Raw genomic sequence first — 23505 nt, 5'->3', positions numbered from 1 at the left:
TTAACATGTAATCCAAGATAGTAAGGAAGGTTTTGATTAATTCAGGAATAAAATTTATGGATTACCCATTTTCTTCAAAATTTATTTTTCCTTTTGTTTTCTGAGAGGACTTCATTTCTTATTTTTGCCTATGTGAGGCTGACAGGGAGGCAGAGGAAAAGAGAAAACTTAATTCAGCACAGTAAATTTCTTGAGAATCTGATTCATGTCTGAGAACATCTACTGAATCAACCCATTTTAATGATAGTTTGACTGGGTATAGAATTGGAGGTTGAAAAAAATTCCTTTAGAACTCTGAAGGCAACTCTCAACTGTTGTGTAGTTTCCAGTGCTGCTGTTCAGAAATCCGAAGGTGTTCTTTCTCCCCATTCTCTCTGGTTTGGAGCCTGTCCAGTGTGTCTAGTGTTCTAAAATTTCATAGTGGTATGCTTTAAGGTGGGTGGGTGGGTTGGTTGGCTGGTTGGTTGACTGATTGATTGACTGCTTATTTATTTTTCCCAAGATTTTACTTAAATTCACATTAGTTACCATATAGTGTAGTACTGGTTTCAGGAGTAGAACCCAGTGAGATTCACAACTTACACATAAAACCCAGTGTTCATCCCAACTGGTGCCCTCCTTAATGCCTATCACCCATTTAGCCCATCTCCTGCCAACCTCCCCTCCAGCAACCCTCGTTCGTTCTCTGTAGTTAAGAGTCTCTTATGGTTTGCCTCCCTCTCTGTTATCTTATTTTTCCTTCCCTTCCCCTATGAATGTTGGATAAAGGGATAGTATCCAAAAATCTATAGAGAACTTGTCAAACTTAACACCCCAAAAAATAATCCAGTTAAGACATGGGCAGAAGAGGGGTGCCTGGGTGGCTCAGTCGGTTAAGCATCTGACTTCAGCTCAGGTCATGATCTCACAGCTCTGTGAGTTCGAGCCCTGCATTGGGCTCTGTGCTGATGGCTCGGAGCCTGGAGCCTGCTTCGGGTTGTGTCTCCCTCTCTCTCTGCCCCTAACCCACTCACATTCTGTCTCTGCCTCTCTCAAAAATAAATAAACATTAAAAAAAAGTTAAAAAAAAAAAAAGACATGGGCAGAAGACATGAACAGACATTTCCTCAAAGAAGACATACAGATGGGGCTAACAGACACATGAAAAAATGCTCAACATTGCTCATCATCAGGAAAATACAAATCAACACCACAATGAGATAGTCAGAATGGCTAAAATTAATAACTCAGGAAACAACAGATGTTGGTGAAGCTGTGGGGAAAGGGGAACCCTCTTACACTGTTGGTGGGAATGCAAACTGGCACAGCTACTCTGGAAAACAGTGTAGAGTTTCTTCGGCAAGTTAAAAATAGAACTACCCTATAACCCAACAATTGCACTATTAGGTCTTTATCCAAGGGATACCAAAAATACACAAAAATACTGATTTGAAGGGGCACATGCACCCCAATGTTTACAGCAGCGCTATCAACAATAGCTAAATTATGGAAAGAGCCCAAATGTCCATCGACCAATGAAGGAATAAAAAAGATGTAATGTGTACACACGTACACACACACATACACATACACACAATGGAATACTACTTAGTGATGAAAAAGAATGAAATCTTACCATTTGTAATGACACAGATGGAACTAGAGTGTATTATGCTAACTGAAATAAGTCAGAGAAAGACAAATACCATACGATTTCACTCATACGTGGAATTTAAGAAACAGATGAACATAGGAGAAAGATGGAAAGCTTAATGTGGGTTTATTTTAGTCTATTTGGCTGGTAATTCTGTGGTCTTTTTTAAGTTGGAAATTAATGTCCTTCAGTCCCGAGAAGTTTTCTTTAATTATCGATGACTCCAACCCTATACATGTTGTCTTTCTGGAACTTGCATTATTAGACACTGGATATTTTGGATGGTCCTCTTAATTTTCTTATCGCTTTCTTTTATTTTCTCTCTCTCTGCCTTTAGCTTCTATTTTCTGGGATATAGGTCTTTAATTCCTTATCTGAAAACTCTGGGGCCAAGGCATATCAGAATTCAGAAGTTTTAGGATTTTAGAAAGGTAATGGGTGTATAAACCATAATACAACTCAGTGAGATTTGGGACAGGGATATTCCTTTATGTGCATTCATATAAGTGGGACAAAGATATATGCAGGTTGTGAGTTCTGCCAATTTACGGAAAATCACCTGATTTTCAGAACATTTTTAGATTTTGTAATTGTGGATTAAGACTGTAACGGTAGACCTCTGCTTCTTCAATCTCATCTTCCAGCCCTCCAACAAAGATTTTTTTCATTTTGTTGCCATGTTTTTAATTTCAAGGGCTCTTCTCTGAATCCCCCACTCTCCACCCCTTTTAAACTTCACTCTTGGTTTAGCAGATGGTGGTATCTTCTCTTCATCTCTCCGAGGCTACAGGTTATTGTTTTGGATTAGAAAAAGGTTCCTCTTATTCCCAATTTCTTTTTTGATTCTTTTCGTTCTGTTTTGCACGCTGTAGGCTTCCCTCAGGAATCCAGCTATCTTGGGTTGTCTGCTCACAATTAAGAACTGAGTGGGGGAAGGTAGCTAGAAAGCCAGTAGTTCTGAATGACTGGGGTGCAGGGGCCTGAGGACTTTGATTCATTCTAGTTCAGTTAGGCAAGCAATTTGCTAGGGAAATCCCGGACATGTACATCGTTACGTCTTTCCTCTTGACTAGGTCAGGCAGGCAGTCCAGGCAAGAGTCGCCCAGTCTTCCAACCAGAGCTGTCAGTTTCGGAAACTCCTGTGAAATTTCTGTGGCGTAAATGGAACAACTGGCTTAGAAGTAAGTTCACGTGGGTCTGCTACGTTAGTCGCTAATTGGGACATCTGCTTTCTAGCTTCCAAAATTATTAATTCCCCCGTTCCTGTAATTCTCCTGTTCTTATTGGTTTATAACCCTAAAATCACACAGACACAAAAACCATTTTTGGAGGACCCCAAATTAGATGGAGGTTTTCAAAAGTAACATGAAACTACCACACAGTGTTCTGTGTCTATGCAACCCAGCTTATGTGTGTTTTGAGCTGACACGTATAAAATATTTTGGCAAATATTGCTTTGCTTTCAAAATAACCTTTGTATCTCAAGAAGAAGAGCCTGCATTACAGCCCTTAGCCAACGCACACACGAAAGGCTGCAGGAGAGAAAGCAGAGACCTCGAAAATGAGACATGGTTATCAGCTAACGGCAAGTGTGTAAATACACAGTGTTTTCCTTTCCCTGTTCTCCAGAGCCTGGAACTACTTCAGATGTAAGTTGAAGATGATTAAAAGATTTGGGGATAAGGAGACATGACAACTAACAGCAGTGTGGGATCCCAAACTGGATTTAGGACAGAAAAAAGGAACGTTAGTGGAAAAACTGGTAAAATTGAAGTAAGGACTCTGTTTTGCCTTAACATTACTGTACCAACACTTCTCACTGCCTGGTCTGGAAGACTGTACTGTACCTTTTTTTTTTTTTTTTTTTTTTTTTCTAAAGTAGGCTTCCTGCCCAGCGCAGAACCCAGTAAGGGACTTGACCCCATGACCCGGACATCAAGACCGGAGCTGAGACTGAGACTCAGATTCTTAACCAACTGAGCCCCCCAGGTGCCCCGAAAACTATAGTGTATCTGTGTAAGGTGTCGACACTAGGAGAAGTTAGATGAAGGACATCCAGAAATTTTTTGCGCTATTTTCGCCACTTTACTACGTTTATTTCAAAATAAGAAGTCAAAAAGAAGGGAAAAGGTATTTGGAGATGTCAGATCCTAAACCCTGAAGAATATTAAAACACCAAGAATGTCTAGTTGGTTTAAGGACTGTACGAAGACATAAATGTAGGTAGGTACTTGTGTCTGTATTCAACAGGTGGGTTGGACAACTTCTAAACATCAGAAATGGGCTGAAAAGTCCATTCATTTTTCAAACTATCGCCATGGCAAAGGAAAAAAAAAAAACACCTAATCTGATATTACGATTACCTACTCCCAAATTAGAAACAGTTTTAACTTACATTTGTAAGTTACTCACAAAAGGTAAGCCACATAAAGTGCCATCCCCTGCGCATTTTCCCTGAAGATCTCATCGTTTTGAGAACAAAAGGAGGATTCCTAGTTGGGTCCAATTTCTTTTGGGTGGGGGCTGGTCTTCAGTTAGGGTTTAAGTGGATCCTCTTCATAGGATGAATGAGATATTTTCACAATATTGATTATAAAGTCGGTCACACATGGTGCAAGGGACAAGGTTCTAAAAACAGCAGAATTCCAGACTAAACTTATCCAAGGACAGTAGATCTTTCTATTAATTGCTAAAAGCAGAGCTGTCTTGTGAATTGCCATATAATTCACACAGCTTTGAAATGAGGCAATTATGAACAAGAATTATGAATATAATTATTAGTTATGTGAGAGTATTCACATTGGTTCTGTTAAAGGAACCAGACTGTGTCCAAGAGGGAGTCACTCATGCCAACAGGCCCCAGTTGAGCAAACCAAAAGTGAACTACATTGCTTTGCTGGGCTCTCCCAGAAAAGGAAGGCCTAGGTCAACCAATCAGCACAACGTACCTGACTTGGCTCCAAGACTCCCCTACTTTCCAAATAAGGAAAGCAACCTTGCTTTAACCAATCAGCAAATGCCCAGTCCAACTTCCTTGTTCCTGCTCCTTCTGCCTATCAAATCTCTTGCCTTGTACAGCTCTTCTGAGCGCCTTTCTATCTGCTTAGATTGGATGCAACCCAACTCATGAATCACTGAATAAAGCCAATAAGACCTGTGTAATTTTAAATTTGGTTATAACAGTTAAAAATTTACACAAAAGTGAAATTTCATTAATTTTTCTACATTGCATTATTTCAAAGTTGAATGATTCAAATTTGTATGAACTAAGACTGTGATGTATTTTATACCCAAGAAAATCTAATGGAAAGATCATTCCCAAAGTAGCTTTAGGCACATCTAAAGGGTGTGTGTGTGTGTGTGTGTGTGTGTGTGTGTGTGTGTGTGTGTGTTTCAAAACTCATAGAGCAAGGAGAGCCTGGGTGGCTCAGTTGGCTAAGCATCCAACTTTTGATTTTGGCTCAGGTCATGGTCTCACAGTTCGTCTTGAGTTTGAAACCTGTATTGGGCTCTAAACTGACAATGCAGACCCTGCTTGGGATTCTCTGTCTCCCTCTCTCTCTGCCTCTCCCCTGCTCGCTCTCTAGCTCTCCGTCTCAAAATAAATAAATAAGCATTTAAAATTTTTTAAAAAAATCATAGAGCAATATTTCACAGTGGGTATAAGTTAGTTCTACAGGATATTACCTGGTATGTTGTAGAAAATGGCTTTCATGGTCAAATAAATATGGGAAATACTAGATTAAACAAAGTCAACAAGTTTCCTGTGAATTCTGAAGAGAGAACTCACCTTTCTCCTGAAACATGTTACACATGCAATTCATTCATTTATTTTTCTAAAGCAGACTACAAAATTCACTTAGGAAAATACTGCTTTTATCAGGATGGCTCTTAGAGCAGTAGCTCCCATGCAGGTGAAGGAAGAAAATGGAGTAACAGAGAAGAGAATTGGATGGCCTATTAATTTGTATCTTTTTTTTAAGTTTATTTATTTCTGTTAACAGGGGGAGGGGCAGAGAGAGAGGGAGAGAAAATCCTAAGCAGCTCCCATGCTGTCAGTGCAGAGCCTGAAGCAGGGCTTGAACCTCGGAACGGTCAATGAGAGCATGATCTGAGTTGAAACCAGGAGCCAAATGCTCAACCCACTGAGCCGCCCAGGTGCCCTTGTATCATTTTATAAATCGAGGTTGCCTAGAATGCCTTCTCTGAAATAATTATACAAAAATAGCATTGTAGCTAATGCTTTTTTGCACACTTACTATGTGCCAGGCGTTATCCTAAGTACCTGCTATTCATTTTCTCATTTAAGGCAAAAAATAACCCAACCGGTAGGAACGATCATCACCATTTTTACAGATGAGGAAAATGAGCATTAGAGTAATAATTTTCCGATGGTTACACATTTAGCAAATGGAGGGAGCTGGTAGCTAAACTCAATCTGATTTCCAGGGCTCGAGCACGCTCCCTCACCACAACCACAATATCATATAATAAAAAGATGTTTTTTAAAACAGCTTTAAATACTTTTTTGTTTTTTTTCCTTATAATATTGTAGAAAGTGGGTTGGGTTACTTTTCTTTTTTTTTTTTTTTTTACATTGTATTTATTTTTGAGAGAGCGAGAGACAGAGACAGAGACTGAGCACAGGTGGGGGAAGGGCAGAGAGAGAGGGAGACACAGAATCTGAAGCAGGCTCCAGGCTCTGAGCTGTCAGCACAGAGCCCGATGCAGGGCTCGAACCCACAAACCATGAGATCATGACCTGAGGCGAAGTCAGTTGCTTAACCGACTGAGCCACCCAGGTGCCCTGGGTCACTTTTCATCATGTCATTTTACCCTGCCTACAACCCATGTTGACCCACCTTTAGCAATTTTTTTTTTTTTTTACTTTATTTATCTTTTGAGAGAGAGAGAGAGAGAGAGCAAGCAGGGGAGGAGCAGAGAGAGAGGAGGAGAGAATCCCAAGCAGGCTCCGCGCTATCAGCACAGAGCCTGACGTGGGGCTCAAAACCATGAACCATGAGTGAGATCATGACCTGAGCTAAAGTCGAGAGACAGACACTCAACTGACTGAGCCACCCAGGTGCCCCAAGGTTTGTTAGCATTTAAAGCATTTTTATACATATTTATAATGGAGTATGTGATAGGTTAAAACTGGGTGGAATTAGATCATACGAATTCCTTCTTAAAGAGTAAAAATGCCCTAACATGATTTAATATTTTTCCAAAAAGTGAAATCTTGGCCCATATGCTTATTTACTGAAAATCCGAGTATTTCACAGTGCTAAACGAACATGCTAGTAGGACCATTTATCATATGTTGAATACAAAATTATTTTATCTAATGCCACCACCAAACACAATTTCTTAAGGCACGGAAAACTGAAATTGCATCTGTGTAGAGCAATTCCCTACTCAAGAAAAATTACTTTTGGATTTAGTTATTTTAAAAAGAAATGCTTAAGGGGCATTAAGCCACCTGGGTGGCTTAATCAGTTAAGCATCCAACTTCAGCTCAGGTCATGATCTCATGGTCTGTGAGTTCAACACTCAAGCCCTGCATTGGGCTCTGTGCTGACAGCTCAGAGCCTGGAGCCTGCTTTGGATTCTGTGTCTCCCTCCCACCCCTCTCTCTGCCCCTCCTCCACTTGTCCTCTGTCTCTCTCTCTCTCAAAAATAAATAAAACATTATAAAAAATATAAAAGAAAAAGAATACTGCTGTGACAACCCAAATTCTGAGAATCTAGTGCTGTTTGGTCATTTAAATATAAGCAAAGCTTTTTTTTTCTTTTTTTTTCCAGTTAACTAGTAATTCAATTTTCTTTAGAAAATATCTAGTTCCTTTTTCTCAGTGGGTCAAAGTGCTATAAAAAAGGAATTACAAAAGGCATCATCTGTACATGTAATATCATCATAAACTGATATCACCCTGTGAAATAAAAACCACAACAAGTCACTTATTGTTTTTAAACCGGGAGTAAGAACTACAGAAAAATTTTGTATATAACATAAAACAGTGAACACACAGATCACCTCAATTAAAACCTTGATCCTTAACTGAATGTTTAATATTTTAATGTACATTTTAGAATGAAAGAAATCTGTATGTTCTAGTTGGAGTTCTTAGGCTTAAGGTCAAAGAATGAGTGGAAGCTAACAAGACCATCCCTGTGGACACCCTTTATTTTTTGTAATTTGCATGGGGAAGCAGAAAAAAAGCATTTGACTGAAAGCAGATTTCCTGAGTTCTGGCTCTGTCACCAGCTAGCTGTAACGGTCTGCGTTCAAGAATCACCATCCCCAACTCTGTGTAGTTCTAGTTGCTGGTGGGGGGGGGGGGTGGGAGGATAGCAAATGAATGAATGGATCACAAGGCTAACAACAGTAACAACGTGCTGAAAGGTGTCTTGGGCGTCATGGCCCAAAGGGCAATTTTCTCTGCCGGAGAGTATCCACGCCTGGCTCTGAGTGTGGTTTTCTGTTGCAACTCCTGCATCGTCACGCCAGCCTGCAGTGCGCTCGTGGACCCAGCTCTGCCACCGCCCAGCGGCTCACAGGCACCCCCACTCTGCTAAACTGACAAGTGTGGATGGTTCGTGTCGGCTCCACATCAGGGCCTCCCCTGGAAGAGTGGACAGCCGGGTGAATAAATTCCTCAGTCCCAGGCCTTCTAACTCTAGCTCGGAAACAGATCGTGCTAATGATGATGCCTACGCTGCAGGCTGAGGGTAACATGGCCCCACGACGCACAACGTGAGACAAAGATCTAGGCCCCATTCTTCCCATTATGTTCCAGAAATCCTCATCTGGGCCAACGGACCCACGTTAAGGGCTACCACTTCTCGGCTATGTGGTAGCGGGACACCCCTCCCCAGGGCACCTGCAAGTACGGGGGTCCGTGGTTAATTCCGTGGAGGATGGGGAGACTGATCTCCTGATAGGAGAGCGGTGAGAGAAAATCTGGCTTCAACTCCAGAGAAAGGGTGTGCAACAAAGCGAAGAAACGGGGTGATGCGAAGCACGGAGTCCTAGTTACCTGTAATTCGGGTGTGCTCCAAGGCTCACCACCGAGGAGGGCTGCAGGGCCTATGGGCGACAGCGTAAAGGCAGGCCCCTCCGCTGCGCCTTCACATCTCTGCCCCAGAGCCATCAGCAGCTGTTTAAATACCTCAAATGATGTCACTAACATTTCCTACTAACCGGGCACGGATGCTGAACTGCCTCTATAAGCTTTTTTTGCCCCCCACACAAAAACACTTATGAAACATCCATTATATGCCAATGGGAATAATAAGAGGAGAGCTTGTAGTAACTCCTGCCCTCAAGGAGAGGACGACCCACTAGCTAGGTAGAGTCCATATACAAATTCAAACCTCATCTGTGGATTCCTCATCAAAGCTTGTCTCCTTCAAATACTTCGGCTATTCGTGCCTGCCAGCATTTGGGAGAGTATCTAAATGGACAGCAACTGAGGTCCTTTCTTCTCTGCAGGCAGGCGCGGGGGTAATCAGGCCTCTGCAGCCCCAGGAGGGACCCCTGACCGCTATCTCTTTGCTAATGCACGGCATGGGACCTAGTGACTGTCAAAACAGGCTCTTGTCTTAAGGGCACAAAAAGCTTCTAGCCCAATGTGAAAATCAACGTCTGAAGTACATTTTAGAAATAAAATTCCACATTCCATTGCTTGTTTCTCATTTTCTTGGAAATCTTTTTTTTTTTTTTTTTTGGTTCTTGACACCAAGATGGAACTATTCAACATAAACGCAGCTCACGATAATAAAAAGCACAAATCAAGGACATCAAAGAATGACTGATTTTAAAAAATGTTAAAAAAAAAGCAATTAAAGAACTATTTACACTAGTAATTTCCAAAGCACTTCTAATTTCTTTTCAATACAATACTGTCAGGTAGGCAACACTGGCTTCACGTGGTAGATGAGGAAACTGAAATCTAGGAGGTGAAATGGTTTATTCGAGACAGTTCTTGCAGTAAGGACACAATCTTTGACTCCGCTCTCCTTGTTTTACTCATTCAATCAGCTGTCAAATCCTGTGTATTCTACCTTGGCAATTTCTCTTCCGTTCACCCCTCCTCTACATAACACCTGGAGCCCCTAGTCCAGAGGCTCGTAAGACTCTCCTAACCCGTCCCCTGCTTCTCTCCTCATCTGGTATATGCAACAGATGGGTCTTCCAGAAGCACAGTTCTGCTCACTTCCCCTTCCTTGCTTCGATAATGTTTCTCAGCCAGGCATTCAAATACTCTTCCCAATTTCTACTCAAGCGACTTTTTCTCCCACCTTATTTTCCTCTGTAACCACCAAACACCCAAAGCTTCATCTAATGGAAACATGTGCTTTTATCCAAGGACACTTTGATCTTGCCCATCTCTAACTTTGCTTTGAGAGATGGCTTTCCCAATTCTTCCCACCATCACCCGCGCATGTTCCAATTCTAACCACTCTTAGTACGAGGCCCAGATCAGTGCCACCTGCCCTTAGCAGCCTCAGCGTCTCCCTCCTCAGACCTCCCATGGCACACCGTATCTCCCTTAACCACCACCCGCCCCCCCCCCAACCTGAGAAAGGGTTACTGAGTAACTATCAAGTGCCAGGCACTGTGATAAGTCAGAGACTGCAAAGATGAACTTGAAGACCTTACAGTTTAATTAGGAAGACGAAAGTGAACAAAAAACATCACAGTAAGTTCCACGGAAAGCGGTCGGCTCAGGAATCGACGTGAGCCTAAATGAAAGAAACGCTTGGCTTAGCCTAGGAAAACCAAGCAAGGCTTCCCAAGGCTTCCCAATAGAGTGGACGCCTGGACTGAATGGGAAGAGATACACGGGTGCCCGCTGTGAGGACCGTGGGAGATGGGGCATCCAAGTGGCTGAGGGGGGAGAACGGACTCTGAATTCCCCGACTGTAAAACCCTCACACGCACAAGGGGCTAGTTTATGAACCACAATAAAATACTGTTTGCGGAAGCAATCTTTCAACAAAGTGCTACAGACATTTAAGGTATCAGTTCGTGGTTAAATAACAATGCTTCCTACCTACCTTTTGAATTTAATTGGCCCCAGGAACTACCAGGTCCGTTTTAAGAAACATGTGAGTAGATAGTACAAGTTTAACAGAATAATCTAGGATGTTGTCATATCTAAGTTTTATGATGCGCTGTTCTGCTGCTCAGTCTCTCCCTCTCCACACGCATCCCCTGAACACCCACACATTCACAACTTCCAAAGGCAAATGGCTTAAGAGCAGTGAATTCACACTCCCGTTTAAAGGTACACTTAACCACGGGGTGCCTGGGTGGCTCCGTCAGTTAAGCGTCCCACTTTGGGCTCAGGTCATGATCTTGCGGTTCATGAGTTCAAGCCCCGCGTCGGGCTCGCTGCAGTCAGCCTGTCAGCAACAGCCCACTTCGGATCCTTTGGCCCCCACTCTGCCCCTCCCCAACTTGCACTCTCTCAAAAATAAGTAAGCATTAAAAAAAGTAATAATAAAAATGTTTATTTTTAAAAATTTTTATTTAAAAATTGAAAAAAAAAAAAAAAAAGGAAAAAAAACCCAAACATGTAAGAAGCATCTTCAGCCAGAGCCTCCTAATAATTTCCCATTTTATTGTTAGTAACTTCCTAAAGTTATAGAACGTGTGCCATATAGAACACGTGTCTGTAGAAACGGCTCAAGGAGCTTCCATTTTCTCCTTAGCACAATCAATTCACAGTCGCTACACATGGATTCCTAACTTTATTTCAGGATTTCTCTAGGACCTCAAATTAGTCGATATAATGCAAAGTCATATAGTGAATAGTTTCCACCAGGGGTGAGAAACAGAAATCTTAACCGCATAGGTTTGCATTAAGGAACAGAACTTGCCCTTAACACTGGCGTCGAAAAGCTGGAATGCGGGCCTGTGAAACAACGGGAGCTGGTGGGAGTCAGGGCAGTGGTGAGGAGGGGTGCGGTGAGGAACTGTGAGCTGCCGGGAGAGGACTCAGCGAGGGCAGTGCTGGCCACGACAGCGTGAACAGGCCGGTAACTCCTCTCCCCAAAACAAGACAACAGTAAGAAAGCGGGACGAGACTGTCCAACAGCCATTTCAGATTCTGGAAATCGATCAAAGGTGAATAACAAACACACGAATTTCTTGAGGGGCGCCTGGGTGGCTCAGTTGGCCGAAGCTAATGCTGTGTAGAGAATTGTCAGGTTGGTCAATTCTGCACTTTCCCGAAGGAACCTAAGGCTCCAAGAAGATGAGCAGACATTTCTTAAGGTTTTGGTTAAAGGTGAGTTATAGAGATTTTTCTTATGTAAAGAAGAGGTTAGGGGCTCCTGGGTTGGCTCAGTTGGTACAGCATGAGACTCTTGATCTCAGGGTCGTGAATGTGAACTCCAGGCTGGGTGCAGAGATTACTTAATAAAATAAAATCTTAAAAAAAAAGAAGAAGAAGAAGAAAAATGGGGTGCCTGGGTGGCTCAGTTGGTTGAGCGTCTGACTCTTGATTCTGGCTCAGGTCATGATCCTAAGGTCATGGGATCAAGCCCTGAGCCAGGCTCCACGCTGAGCCTGGAGCCTGGTTAAGATTTCTCTCTCTCTCTCTCTGCCCCTCTCCTCCACTGGTGCTCTCTCTTTTTTTTCTTGAAAAACTGCTAGTGCTTAGGGTAACGCCTGCAAGAGGCTAGAGACCCTGCCTGTGGCTACTCCAACCTGCCCCCCCGCCCCCTCCCCCCACCCCGGTCACCACCCCAAACCCTCAGTTCTGCGGGAGAGAACTTCACTAGTTTTTATCAGTACAGGGCTGGGGCCGTGAAAACCAGTAGCTATGCGCCAGAAGGGGTGAACTCGATTTGGGGCACTCGGGGCGACGGTGGGAGTGGGTGGTGGGGAGGTGGGGGCAGTAAAAACCCACAGCTCTGTCAGGTTTGGTAGGGATCTAACAGGGGACAGAGTTCTTCTAGCGTGAGCTTGTGGTCTGATCGAGGTGAGTGGGGGAGCAGCGAGGGGTGTGGAGGGGAGATCCTGGAAACAGAACCGCACAGGAGCCGGATACGCTCTCCTCACATGTGGGGCTGACCACGCAGCTACAGGAGTGAGGAGGGGAGACACGAGACAGTGCAGCAGAGAGACCAGGCCGAGCAGCCCTGAGAACTGGCTGGCCTCTGAAGCCACCTCCCAACCCACAGACAGATGGTCCACAGAGGGTGGAGGCTGTACAAGCACGAGGCACTTAAACACCACCTCTGCCCAAATCACTGGCCGGCCACCGAGCTACGGGGACTCGCGGGCAACTCCTAGCCAGGCTAAAGGGTGAAAAGGGGAGGGAGAACTGCCAAGCGGAACCGGCAGTGGCTGCACACCACCGAGGAGTCACATTCCACCGTTTAAGTTCAGGCAAATTACTTAAAAACACACACGCGTGAGAACACCTACACCTTTCAACAGCGTAAAAGACGCTTCGGAGTTGCTGAAATATATTACTAACGCGTCCAGCTCATTGAAAAATTACAAGACCTGTAAAGACACAGGAAAGTGGGGCTCGGACTCCAGAAAACAAGCAGTAACTAGTGGGCCTGGATGTTGGATTTAGCAGATGACTCCAAAGTGGCAGTTCCACACGTATTCAGAGGACTGAAGGAAATGTGATGACAGTCTCTATGGAGAAGCAGAAATCACAAATGAGGATTGCAGAACTGGAAAGTACAATAACTGAAGTAAAAAATACACTGAGATGCTCAACAGCTGAGATGCAGCATGGCAGAGCAAAGAACAAGCGGACCGAAAGAGGCCTCCACACAAATTGTCCAATCTAATGAACAGAAAGAAAAAAGATCGCAGGAAAATGAATAGAACTTTAGATTCTATTTTGACTTAACTTAAAAACAAACAGGGGCGCCTGAGTGGCTCAGTCGGTTAAGCGGCCAACTTCAGCTCAGGTCATGATATCGCGGTCCATGAGTTCCGAGCCCCGCGTCGGGCTCTGCACTGACAGCTTGGGGGCCAGAGCCTGCTTTGGATTCTGTGTCTCCCTCTCTCTTTCTGCCCCATTCGCTCTCTGTCTCTTTCAAAAATGAATAAATGTTTAAAAAATTTTAAAGAACCTTGAAAACAAACAAAAAACCAGAACCCAAACCTGTGGGTGAACAAAAAGTTCCCAACATATCGTTGGTGAAAGTCCCAGGAAGAGAGGAAGAAGGGAAAGAACACACAGCTGAAGAAACTATGCTCAAAAACCTTCCAAATGTGGTGGAAAATCTTAATCTACAGATCCAAAAACCTCAAAAGATCCCAAGGATGATAAAAACAAAGAGATCCAGGGGCACCTGGGTGGCTCAGTTGGTTGAGCGTCCGACTTTAGCTCAGGTCACGATCTCATGGCTCGTGAGTTCGAGCCCCACGTTGGGCTCTGTGCTGACAGCTCGGAGCCTGGAGCTTACTTCATATTCTGGATCTCCCTCTTTCTCTCTCTGCCCTCTCCTGCTCATGCTGTCTCTCAAAAATAAACAAACATTAAAAAAAAAATTAAAAAAAACACACAAAGAGATCCACCCTAGGCACATCGGAGCCAAACTGCTCAAAGCCAAAGATAAAATAAAGATCGTGAAAGCAGCAAGAGAAAAACAATTCAGCACTGGAAGGGGCACAACAGGATTAACAGCTGACTTCTCATCAGAATCAGCTGGCTCTTGTCAGAGGTGGGAAGGCAGTGGCACAACAGATTTTCAAGTGCTGGGGAGTGGTGGAGAAATGGTCAACCAAGAATTCTACAGCGAGCAGAACTAGCCTTCAAAACTGAAGACAAAATAGAGACATTCCCAGATAAACAAAAACAGAAAATTTGTTTCAAACAGACCTAGTCTACAAAAAATACTAGAAGACGTCCTATGGGCTGAAAGGAAACGATATCAGACTATAACTCGAATCTATATAGGACAATATGAAGATCACCAGAAATGGTAACTTTCTGAAAACACAAATTCTTTAAAGTAATAATTACAATACTGTATTTCTGCATTTCTTTTTCTTTTAGAGAGAGAGCGAGAGCATGAGCAGGGGAGGGGGCGGAGGGAGAGAGTGACAGAGAACATCTCAAGGAGGCTCTACACTCAGCACGGAGCAATGTGGGGTTGATCCCACAACCCTGGGATCGTGACCTGAGCCGAAATCATGAGTCAAACGCTCAACCGACTGAGCCACACAGGCACCCTTTGTTGCATTTCTAATATATATTTGTCTCCACCAATATTTCTTGTCTCATCTATTTTGTCTGATATTAATATAACCAACCACCTCAGCTCTCTTATGCTTACTATTAGTAGGACATCTTTTTCCTTCATTTATCTCAAACTCTTAAATCTAAGGTGAGCCTTTTGTAAAAAACATACAACTGGACTCATATGTATAAAATATATGAGGATAACAGCACAAAATGGTGAGGAATGAAGCTATATCAGGACCGAAGCGGCTATATTTTATCAGACACACACACACACACACACACACACACACACACACACACGCACGAGCACGTGGGTGCACGTCTGCAAGTAAGCAAACAAATCGCAAGCAAGCAAGTGTATCAGTCAGTTATAAGTTGAAGACGTAATCCTTGATCAAGAACTAAGAAAATATAAAAATAACACAAATAATTTAAAAATCACAAAGGGGTTTAAAAGGTACAGTTAATTACTTAACAGAAATCAGGAAAGAAGGAACAGAGGAACAATAAAAGACATGAGCCATAAAACAAGTAGTTTAAATGGCACACATAAATCCACCCATATTAACAATTACTTTAAATATAAATAGACTAAATACTCTGATAAAAAAGGCAGTAATTTTCAGATTGTTTAAGTGAGATCCAGTTGTATGTTTTTTTTACAAGAGACACACCTTAGAGTCGAAGAGTTTGAGACAAAATGAAGGGAAAAGCTGTCACACAAATAGTAATGGTAAGAGAACTGAAGTGATTATATTAGTATCAGACAAAACAGACCTAAGAGATAATGGCAGAGACAAATAGGGACATTTCTTATTGATAAAAGGGCCAACTGGTTAGAAACAGTCTGTAGGACAGACTGTCTTAATAACACAAGTCTCAGTAAGTTTTAAAAAACTGAATCATACAAAGTTATGATGCTCTGTGACCACAATGGGATTAAATTACAAATCAACAAAAAAAGTTAGGAAATGCTCAAGTATTTGGAAATTAAACAACACACTTCCATGTAACCCAGGATCAAAGAAGAAATCATAAGGAAAAAAATTTAAGAATCTTTTTAAAAAATAAATGAAAACAAAACACAATATATCACATTTTAGGGAAACTTAAGGGGAAATATATAGCTTTAAACACATATTAGAAAGGAAAAAAAAAATTTAAATCAATGCTCTAAGGCTGCAACTCAACAGGCTTAGAAAAACCAAGAGCAGGGGCTCCTGGGTGGCTCAGTCGGCTAAGTGTCTGACTTTGGCTCGGGTCATGATCTCGTGGTTTACGAATTCAAGCCTGTGTCAGGATTGTTCAATCCTGCTTCGGGTTCTGTCTCCCTCTCTCTCTGCTCCTCCCCCACCAGCACTCTGTCTCTCTGTCTCTCTGTCTCTCTCTCAAAAATGAATAAACATTAAAAATTTTTTTAAATAATAAAAACCAAGACCAAATCAAACTCAAAGCTAGTAGAAGGAAGGAAATAATGAAGATCAGAATGGATATCAATGAAATATCAAAGAGAAAGACAATAGATTTAAAAAAAAAATCAATGAAATCAAAAGATGGTTTTCTGGAAAGATCTGCAAAATTAATAAACCTTAGCTAGACTGACCAAGAAAAAGAGAGGAGCCACAATTATCAAAATCAAGAATGAGAGAAGGGATATCAGTACAGACGCTATAGAAATTAAAAAGGATCATATGGATTTTTATAAATTATATTATAATTAAACCATGTATTTATAAATCTATAGATTATAATTTTATATATATATATTATATCCAACAAAATAGACAATTTAGATGAAAAAGAAAAATTCCTAGAAAGTCACAAATTACTAAAATTGGTTTGACTCGCAATAGAAAATAAAAATAAAAAGAGAAAAAGGACAGGTAACTAGTAAAAAACAGATTCAGTAATTAAAATACCTTGATAAAGCCTCAGATTTATGTTTTATTTCTTCTTTGCACTGTTGTTCTGGTAAGTCTGTGAGTTCATCATCATTTGAAAATGATTTGGAAATGTGGCCAATATAGTGGCTGGTACATTCACAATTCTAGAACAAACGCCATGGAATCCTCATTTGTTACCCATCATGCTTATACCTCTCCAATAAATTGCCACTACAGTCCATTACTTATGAAGTATAAAATTATGTGCTTATATGTAACTGATCAACACTAAAAAGACAACATGTTTTCAAGGAAAGACTGGGTTTCTTTGCGGTCTAATAGCTAATAAAGGGAAATAGAAAGAATTTGAAGGTGAAATCCATCCTTACGCAACAAAAGCTTCCATTCTAAGGTTCTTTATTGGGAAGTAAATCATATCAAGTGGTTTAAAGGCTGAATAAAGGTCTCCTGATAATCTGAAACAGGAAGGGCAAAAAGAAATGTAAAAATTCGACACAGATATTTCTATCTAGGATATAGAACATTTTTATCTTTGGAGACAGATGACATAATCCCACAGACAGTAAGACTTCCTTCCTGTATGTTGACATATATCTGATATATATCTCCTGGTTAATTTCTGACATTTCTTTTACTTTAGGAAGTTAGTGGTTAAGAGGCGAAGTCAAAGAGCCAGGCTAGGGCCAGGGATTAGTAAACAAAGTACAGAGTGTGGATTTTATTCTAAGTATGTTAGGGAACTGTTAGAGTTAAGTTGGAAAATAACACTATTTGCATTAGAAAACAAAGCACTACGCTGGCTGTGATGTGGCAAAGGGAGAAGTTAGTTAGGGAGCAGTGACACGGGGAATATGTGATGAGGTCGGGAATAGTGTGGGGGCAATGAAGATACCTTACGTGAATTAAATTCTTTTAAATCTAACGGCCATTCTGAGGTAGGTACTACTGTCTTCATTTTCCAGGTACAGATACGTACTTGTCATCACTGAGAAAGCCAAAGCAGAAAGAGATTAAAGAAAATTGTACCGCTAAGTAGGGCCCGCCTCAAACCTGGCGTAAGAGCTGCTATCATACACATTCTCCAGTTAAGGTACTAAGTTAAAGACAAGAGGCTGAAGTAAGAGAATGCTTCGAGTTACGGTTTCCGAGACCTGCAGACGGACTGGATGGAGACGTGAAAGAAAGAAACAGGGAAGACTCGTGGGTGTTGCTTGAACAGCAAGATGAATCTAGTAGCATAATCATATAGAGAGAGAAGACACAAAATAAGAGGACGGGGGTCCTAGGATCCAGGCCTGGAGTGCTGTAACATCTCAAAATCGAACAGAGAAAGAGAAGCTGCCAGCAGCAGAGGGGACTGAGAGAGGACTTCCGGGGGGTAGGAGGGCAACAGGGAGTGTCTGGAGAGCCAAGAGCCTAGTGAGTGTCTCCAGGAAGCGGGAGGTGGCCCCGTGCAGAACAGAGCTGCCGAGAGACTGGGGGGGGGGGGGGGGGGGGTCCCGCAAGGCGAACTGAAGCGAATGGGCGAAACTGACCAGAGCAGCACCCCCCTCGTCGTGCCCTCACCTTGCTGTGTTGTCTGTCCTGTCTCTTGACCGTAAGCTCCTGGGCAGTGGCTGCGAGCTAGGATTCTAAGTCCTCACCTTCTAGTTACGGTGCAGGGGGTAGGAGTGAAATTGCATAAATGCCGTGTAGTGTCAGGCAGACGCTGCCTTAACGCAAAGGGTTTGCTGGCCCGGCGATGCAGGCGAGGATTGCAACCTGACAGGCCCTCCTCCCTCCCCGCTCAGAGCTCCCTTACCGTGAGAGATCCATTCTGTGTGCTGGGGGAGCTGCTGCTCTGCTCCCCGTGGGCTTGCGTGCTCCCGTACAGCGTCAGGTTATGCTCACTGGTCTGGCCGGCATAGTCCTGAGTGTGTGGCACTCCGTATTCTGTGGGAATTCCATTCTGGGGAGGTGGCGGAAACGGGATGGTAGTAAAAGGCTGAACCATTGCGTCAGGAGTTGTTGTCGGCTCCTGGTTACCCTGAAACGAACAGGGGAAGAGAAAATAAGGAGAAAAAGTGACTCTAAATTCTCATTACGTGATTCTTATAAAAAAAAAATTTTTTTTTTTTAACGTTTATTCATTTTTGAGAGACGGAGATAGAGCGTGAGTGGGGTAGGTGCACAGAGAGAGGGAGACACAGAATCCGAAGCAGGCTCCAGGCTCTTCGCTGTCAGCACAGAGCCCGACGCGGGGCTCGAACCCACAAACCATGAGATCGTGACCTGAGCCGAAGTCGGACGCTTAACCGACTGAGCCACCCAGGCGCCCCATCATTATGTGATTATTTCTAAGGTGAGTACAAAATTCTCTGAATATTCTCTCTGCACTCCTACAGAGACGTATGCATGCAGACACATACACCCCACTTTGGCGAATCTGTGACTCCCAAACAGGCCCGTGACCATATTAAAGTTGATTAGTTACCAAAGAGTCAAAAATTTTCCTTGAAACCAAGTTTTTAAAAATGCCAGGAAATTTCTCACACAAGAAAAGGTGTAAGAGTTGAACTCAGTTTGGACCATTAGTATTTTCTTCAGGACACTCTCTGTCCCTTTACAGTGATTCTCAGAGGAAAACAAACCAACTTCGTTCAATTACAATTCACAGCAATAGGCAGGGTGACATTATTAGTTAAATTCTCAAAACCAGACAACATAGGTCTCTAGGTTTTAAGAGCGCAGAGTTTAGAGGAAAGTATATTATTAAAAAAAAATACTGTTTGTATTTCAAGATAGAGATTTATTTAAGTCTTGGCTACTAGGTTAATAGTTTAAAATAAAGGTTCCTTAAATTATAAACACTAGAGATAGAAAAAAAAATCCCCAGACAAAAAAATTTAAGAGTTCTTCATAATCACTGCCAGCTAAGGGTAACAGCACACCAAGAAACCTCTCCATGTGATAACCTTTCCCAGATGCTTACCTGGAATTCAGTGTGGTATCTGAAATATCAATCAAGTATGCAGGAACTACAGGGAATTGTTAGAAGGGGCTATTTTGGCGCTATGGCCCCTCTCTCACTTCTGTTCTAAGTTCAGATATAAAAAAGTTTGGATCTTGTAGAACAAATTTTGCGAAGGACCCATCCTCCCCACCCCCTTGACCTCCCATTTCATTCCATCAAAAGCAAAGCCTTTTTTTTTTTTTTTTTTTTTTTTTTTTACTGAAGATACACAAGTCTGCAAAGTCTTAGGCCACTCTCCTGTACGTAGCTGGCAGAGATGGACAAATGCTTCAACATGTCAGCACTTTGATAGGCTCCCCCCTTCCCCACCGTATTTTAAACATCATATCATTAGGCAATCAAAGAAAACCTGGGTTTATGTCATTTGGTTTCCTCCTGCTTGTGAGCATCATTTCCATCAAGCAAGGGAGCAATTATTCCTCCTTCTGTCTCAGTCCCAACTATCCTTCTTTCCCCTCAGTTCAAGAGATGATTCTCTACCCACGGAGAGCTGTAGGAAACTGAAACTTTCAGCATCCTTTTCTAAACATTATCGCAGGCTTTTGACATTAATCTGATGGCCATTAAATTCATACTATATCTCCAACAAAATGAATCCAAAGCTGCAGAAAGATCTCACGCTATTTTTAAAGAAAGGTTCAGCCATCGTTGCTACATTAAGTTCTTCTGCAAAATCCAACAGAACAAATGTACAAAGATAAATGGAAAAATACATGACCATGGATTGGAAAGCTTGACAGTCTTAAGACGACCATGTACCCCAAATCCCACAAACTCGCATCAGTGCGCCCCAAGCCCCCACATCAATGAATGAAACAGAACAGAATAGTACAGTCAGTATTAAGGCATCAAGTCAATTCAGTGGGAGAAAGGAAAGTCTTTTTCACAAATAAAAAAAGTTGAATACCCAATGGGGGGAAAACAAAAGAAAACAAAACAGAACCTCAACTCATCCCATGTATACCAAAGTTAACTTGAAAGAGATAACAAACCTATATATGAGTGTTTTAAAACTTCCAGGGAAAAAAAAGAGGATAATCTTCACAGCTTTGCAATAAACAAAAACTTCTTGGGTCATAAAAAACAAGAATTACTGAAGAAAAAATAGATACACTGAACTCCATCGAAAATTTAAAACTTCTTGCTCCTTTGAAAGGTACCACTAAGATAATAAAGAGACAAGATGTAGACTGGGGGGCAGCATTCGCAAAACACTCACTTATCTGGCAAAGAACACCTACGCAGAATCTACAAAGAATTGTTACAAATCGTAACAAAAAGAACAAAGCATGTTTTTGAAGATGGGTTAGTGACTTTAACAGACAACTTCCCACAAAAAGATATCCCGATGGGCAGAAAATACATGAATGTGCGGCTCAACAGCATTAGTCATCAGGGATCTGAAATTAAAACCAAACAGGAGGCACCTGGGTGGCTCAGCAGGTTAAGTATCTCACTCTTGATCTTGGCTCAGGTCATGACCTTGCGGTTCACGGGATCGGTTCGTGGAATCGAGCCCTGCATCAGGTTCTGTGCTGACAATGCAGGGCCTGCTTGGGATTCTCTCTTTCCCTCTTTCTCTGCCCCTCCCCTGCTTGTGCTCTCTCCCTCTCCCTCCCAAAATAAGTAACCTTTAAAAAGAAAAAAACCTGAGCTAGCATTTTGTGCCCACTGAAAACACGGAACGTTGATAAGGGTGTGGAACCACGAGAACTTTCATATGCCGCTTGCCAAAGTGTAAAACAGTATATCCGCTTGGTAGAACTGTTTTGCGGTTCTACTTTTTTATAAAGTTAAAATGCTTCTTGTATTTACCCAAAGGAAATAAAAGCATGTGTGTACAAAAACACTCGCACAAGTATGTTCATGGAAGCTTTATTCATAATAGCCCCAAACTGAAAAATGACTGTCTTGAAATCAATAGGAAAATGGATAAACTGTGGTTGATTCATAAAATGGAATGTTACACAACACAAAAAGAATGAACTACCTACAGCAGGGATGGACCTGAAGGGCCCTGCTGAATGAGACATAAATCTATCATAACAGAAGCGAGAAACTAGTTTTCTCTTTTCTTGGTGGGGGGGTGGGGAGAGTGTTGATGGACATCTAGTACTATGGAACATTCTAAGATGATGGAAAGGTTTTATTTCTTATTAAGGATGGTGGTCCCAAATTGTTAAAATTCATTAAACAGAACACTTGCTAAGAATGTTATCACATTTGTTAATTATAACAAAGGAAAAACAAGACATAAAAAACCACCGGCAAACATTACATATTACACACACACACACATATAATTTTTTTTTTGTAACGTTTATTTATTTTTGAGACAGAGAGAGACAGAGCATGAGCAGGGGAGGGTCAGAGAGAGAGGGAGACACAGAATCTGAAATGGGCTCCAGGCTCTGAGCTGTCAGCACAGAGCCCGACGCGGGGCTCGAACTCACGGACCGTGAGATCATGACCTGAGCCGAAGTCGGCCGCTTAACCGACTGAGCCACCCAGGCGCCCCTATAATTTTTAATGTGTACTTATTTCGAGAGTGAGACAGCATGAGTGAGGGAGAGGCAGAGAGAGGGAGAGAAAGAACCTTAAGCAGGCTCCATGCTGAGCATGGAACCCAGTGCAGGGCTCAACAGTGAGAATGGGACCTGAGCTGAAATCAAGAGTCAGATGCTTAACCGACTGAGCCACTCAGGCGCCCCAGCAAACATCACATTAAACTGTGAAATACCAGTCATTATTAGAAATCACAGATAACTGCACTGTCACTATTATTCCTTCTATATATAAAAGCAAGTACAAAATGGAGATCAAGATAATACAGAGACAAGTTACCCTTACAAATGTAACTATATACTTAGAAACACCAAAAGAACTAACTACAAACCAGCAGACCTAATAATAAAATTTTGTCACATTTATGCATAACTATTTTAAAACCAGCAGTGGCCAGTTATTCAAAAGAGTGACAAAATGTGTAGTATAGAACACACGATGTAGGATGCAAAACAAGGCCTGAATAAATAGAAAGATACATTTTGTTTCTGGAGGAATGCTTAATATAAAAATGTTAATCCTTGCCGAAATAAAATGTATACCTAATGCCACTTTTAATCAGAAGCAAATGGTGTCTAGGGAAGAAAACAGGCCTAAATACTTTCCTATTTGGTACGTGAAACACCCCTAGGAAAGTTTAGAAAAGGAAAAACCATGAAGTGAGGCATGTTCTATCAGTATGTTAGGACTTGCCATAAAGCCACTGTGGCTCAACACTATGGGGGCGCCTGGGGGGGAGGCGGAGGCTCAGTTGGTTAAGCATCTGACTCGTTATCAGTTCAGTTCATGATCTCATGTTTGTGAGACTGAGCCCTGCATGGGGCTCTGGGCTGACAGCGCAGGGCCTGCTTGGGATTCTTTCTCTCCCTCCCCCGCCCCCCCCAATAAACAAACAAAACTTAAAAAAGAAACAACAGTAAGAATATACACAGTGATTAACAGAACATGATAATCCTAAAACAGATTCAAGTTTCTACAGGAAATTAACAGAAGAGAAAAGTAGCACTTCACTCTGGTTGGGGGAAAACGGTTTAGTTACCACATGGTATTTGTAAAAGTTGGCTATCCAAATGAGCACTTCACGGTGCCTAGTCCATACCAGAAAAATTCGAGAAGGAATAAAATCTAAGAGAACAATGAAAACTACGCAAATACAAGAAAACT

At 42.1% G+C, this 23505-nt stretch overlaps 1 protein-coding gene across 27 annotated transcripts in view; it reads right to left on the bottom strand.

The window, feature by feature from the left end:
• RBFOX2 (RNA binding fox-1 homolog 2) overlaps positions 1 to 23505 on the bottom strand; it is a 289602-nt gene that overhangs the window by 46797 nt on the left and 219300 nt on the right. For all 27 annotated transcript variants that reach the window (XR_015253340.1, XM_086712404.1, XM_086712405.1 and 24 more), the window contains one exon: positions 18565 to 18789. Coding sequence is in view for 26 of the 27 variants with exons in the window: in XM_086712404.1 (XP_086568530.1) it covers positions 18565 to 18789 (225 nt within the window). In the remaining variant the exon portion in view is untranslated. The remainder of the gene's footprint in view (positions 1 to 18564; positions 18790 to 23505) is intronic.

The sequence above is a fragment of the Puma concolor genome, chromosome B4 (genome assembly GCF_028749965.1).
Source record: "Puma concolor isolate L17-30 chromosome B4, mPumCon1.1.hap2, whole genome shotgun sequence".
Taxonomy (NCBI): Eukaryota; Metazoa; Chordata; class Mammalia; order Carnivora; family Felidae; genus Puma; species Puma concolor.
Note: the sequence above shows the minus strand (reverse complement) of the source record. Positions and strands in the feature narration are given on the sequence as shown.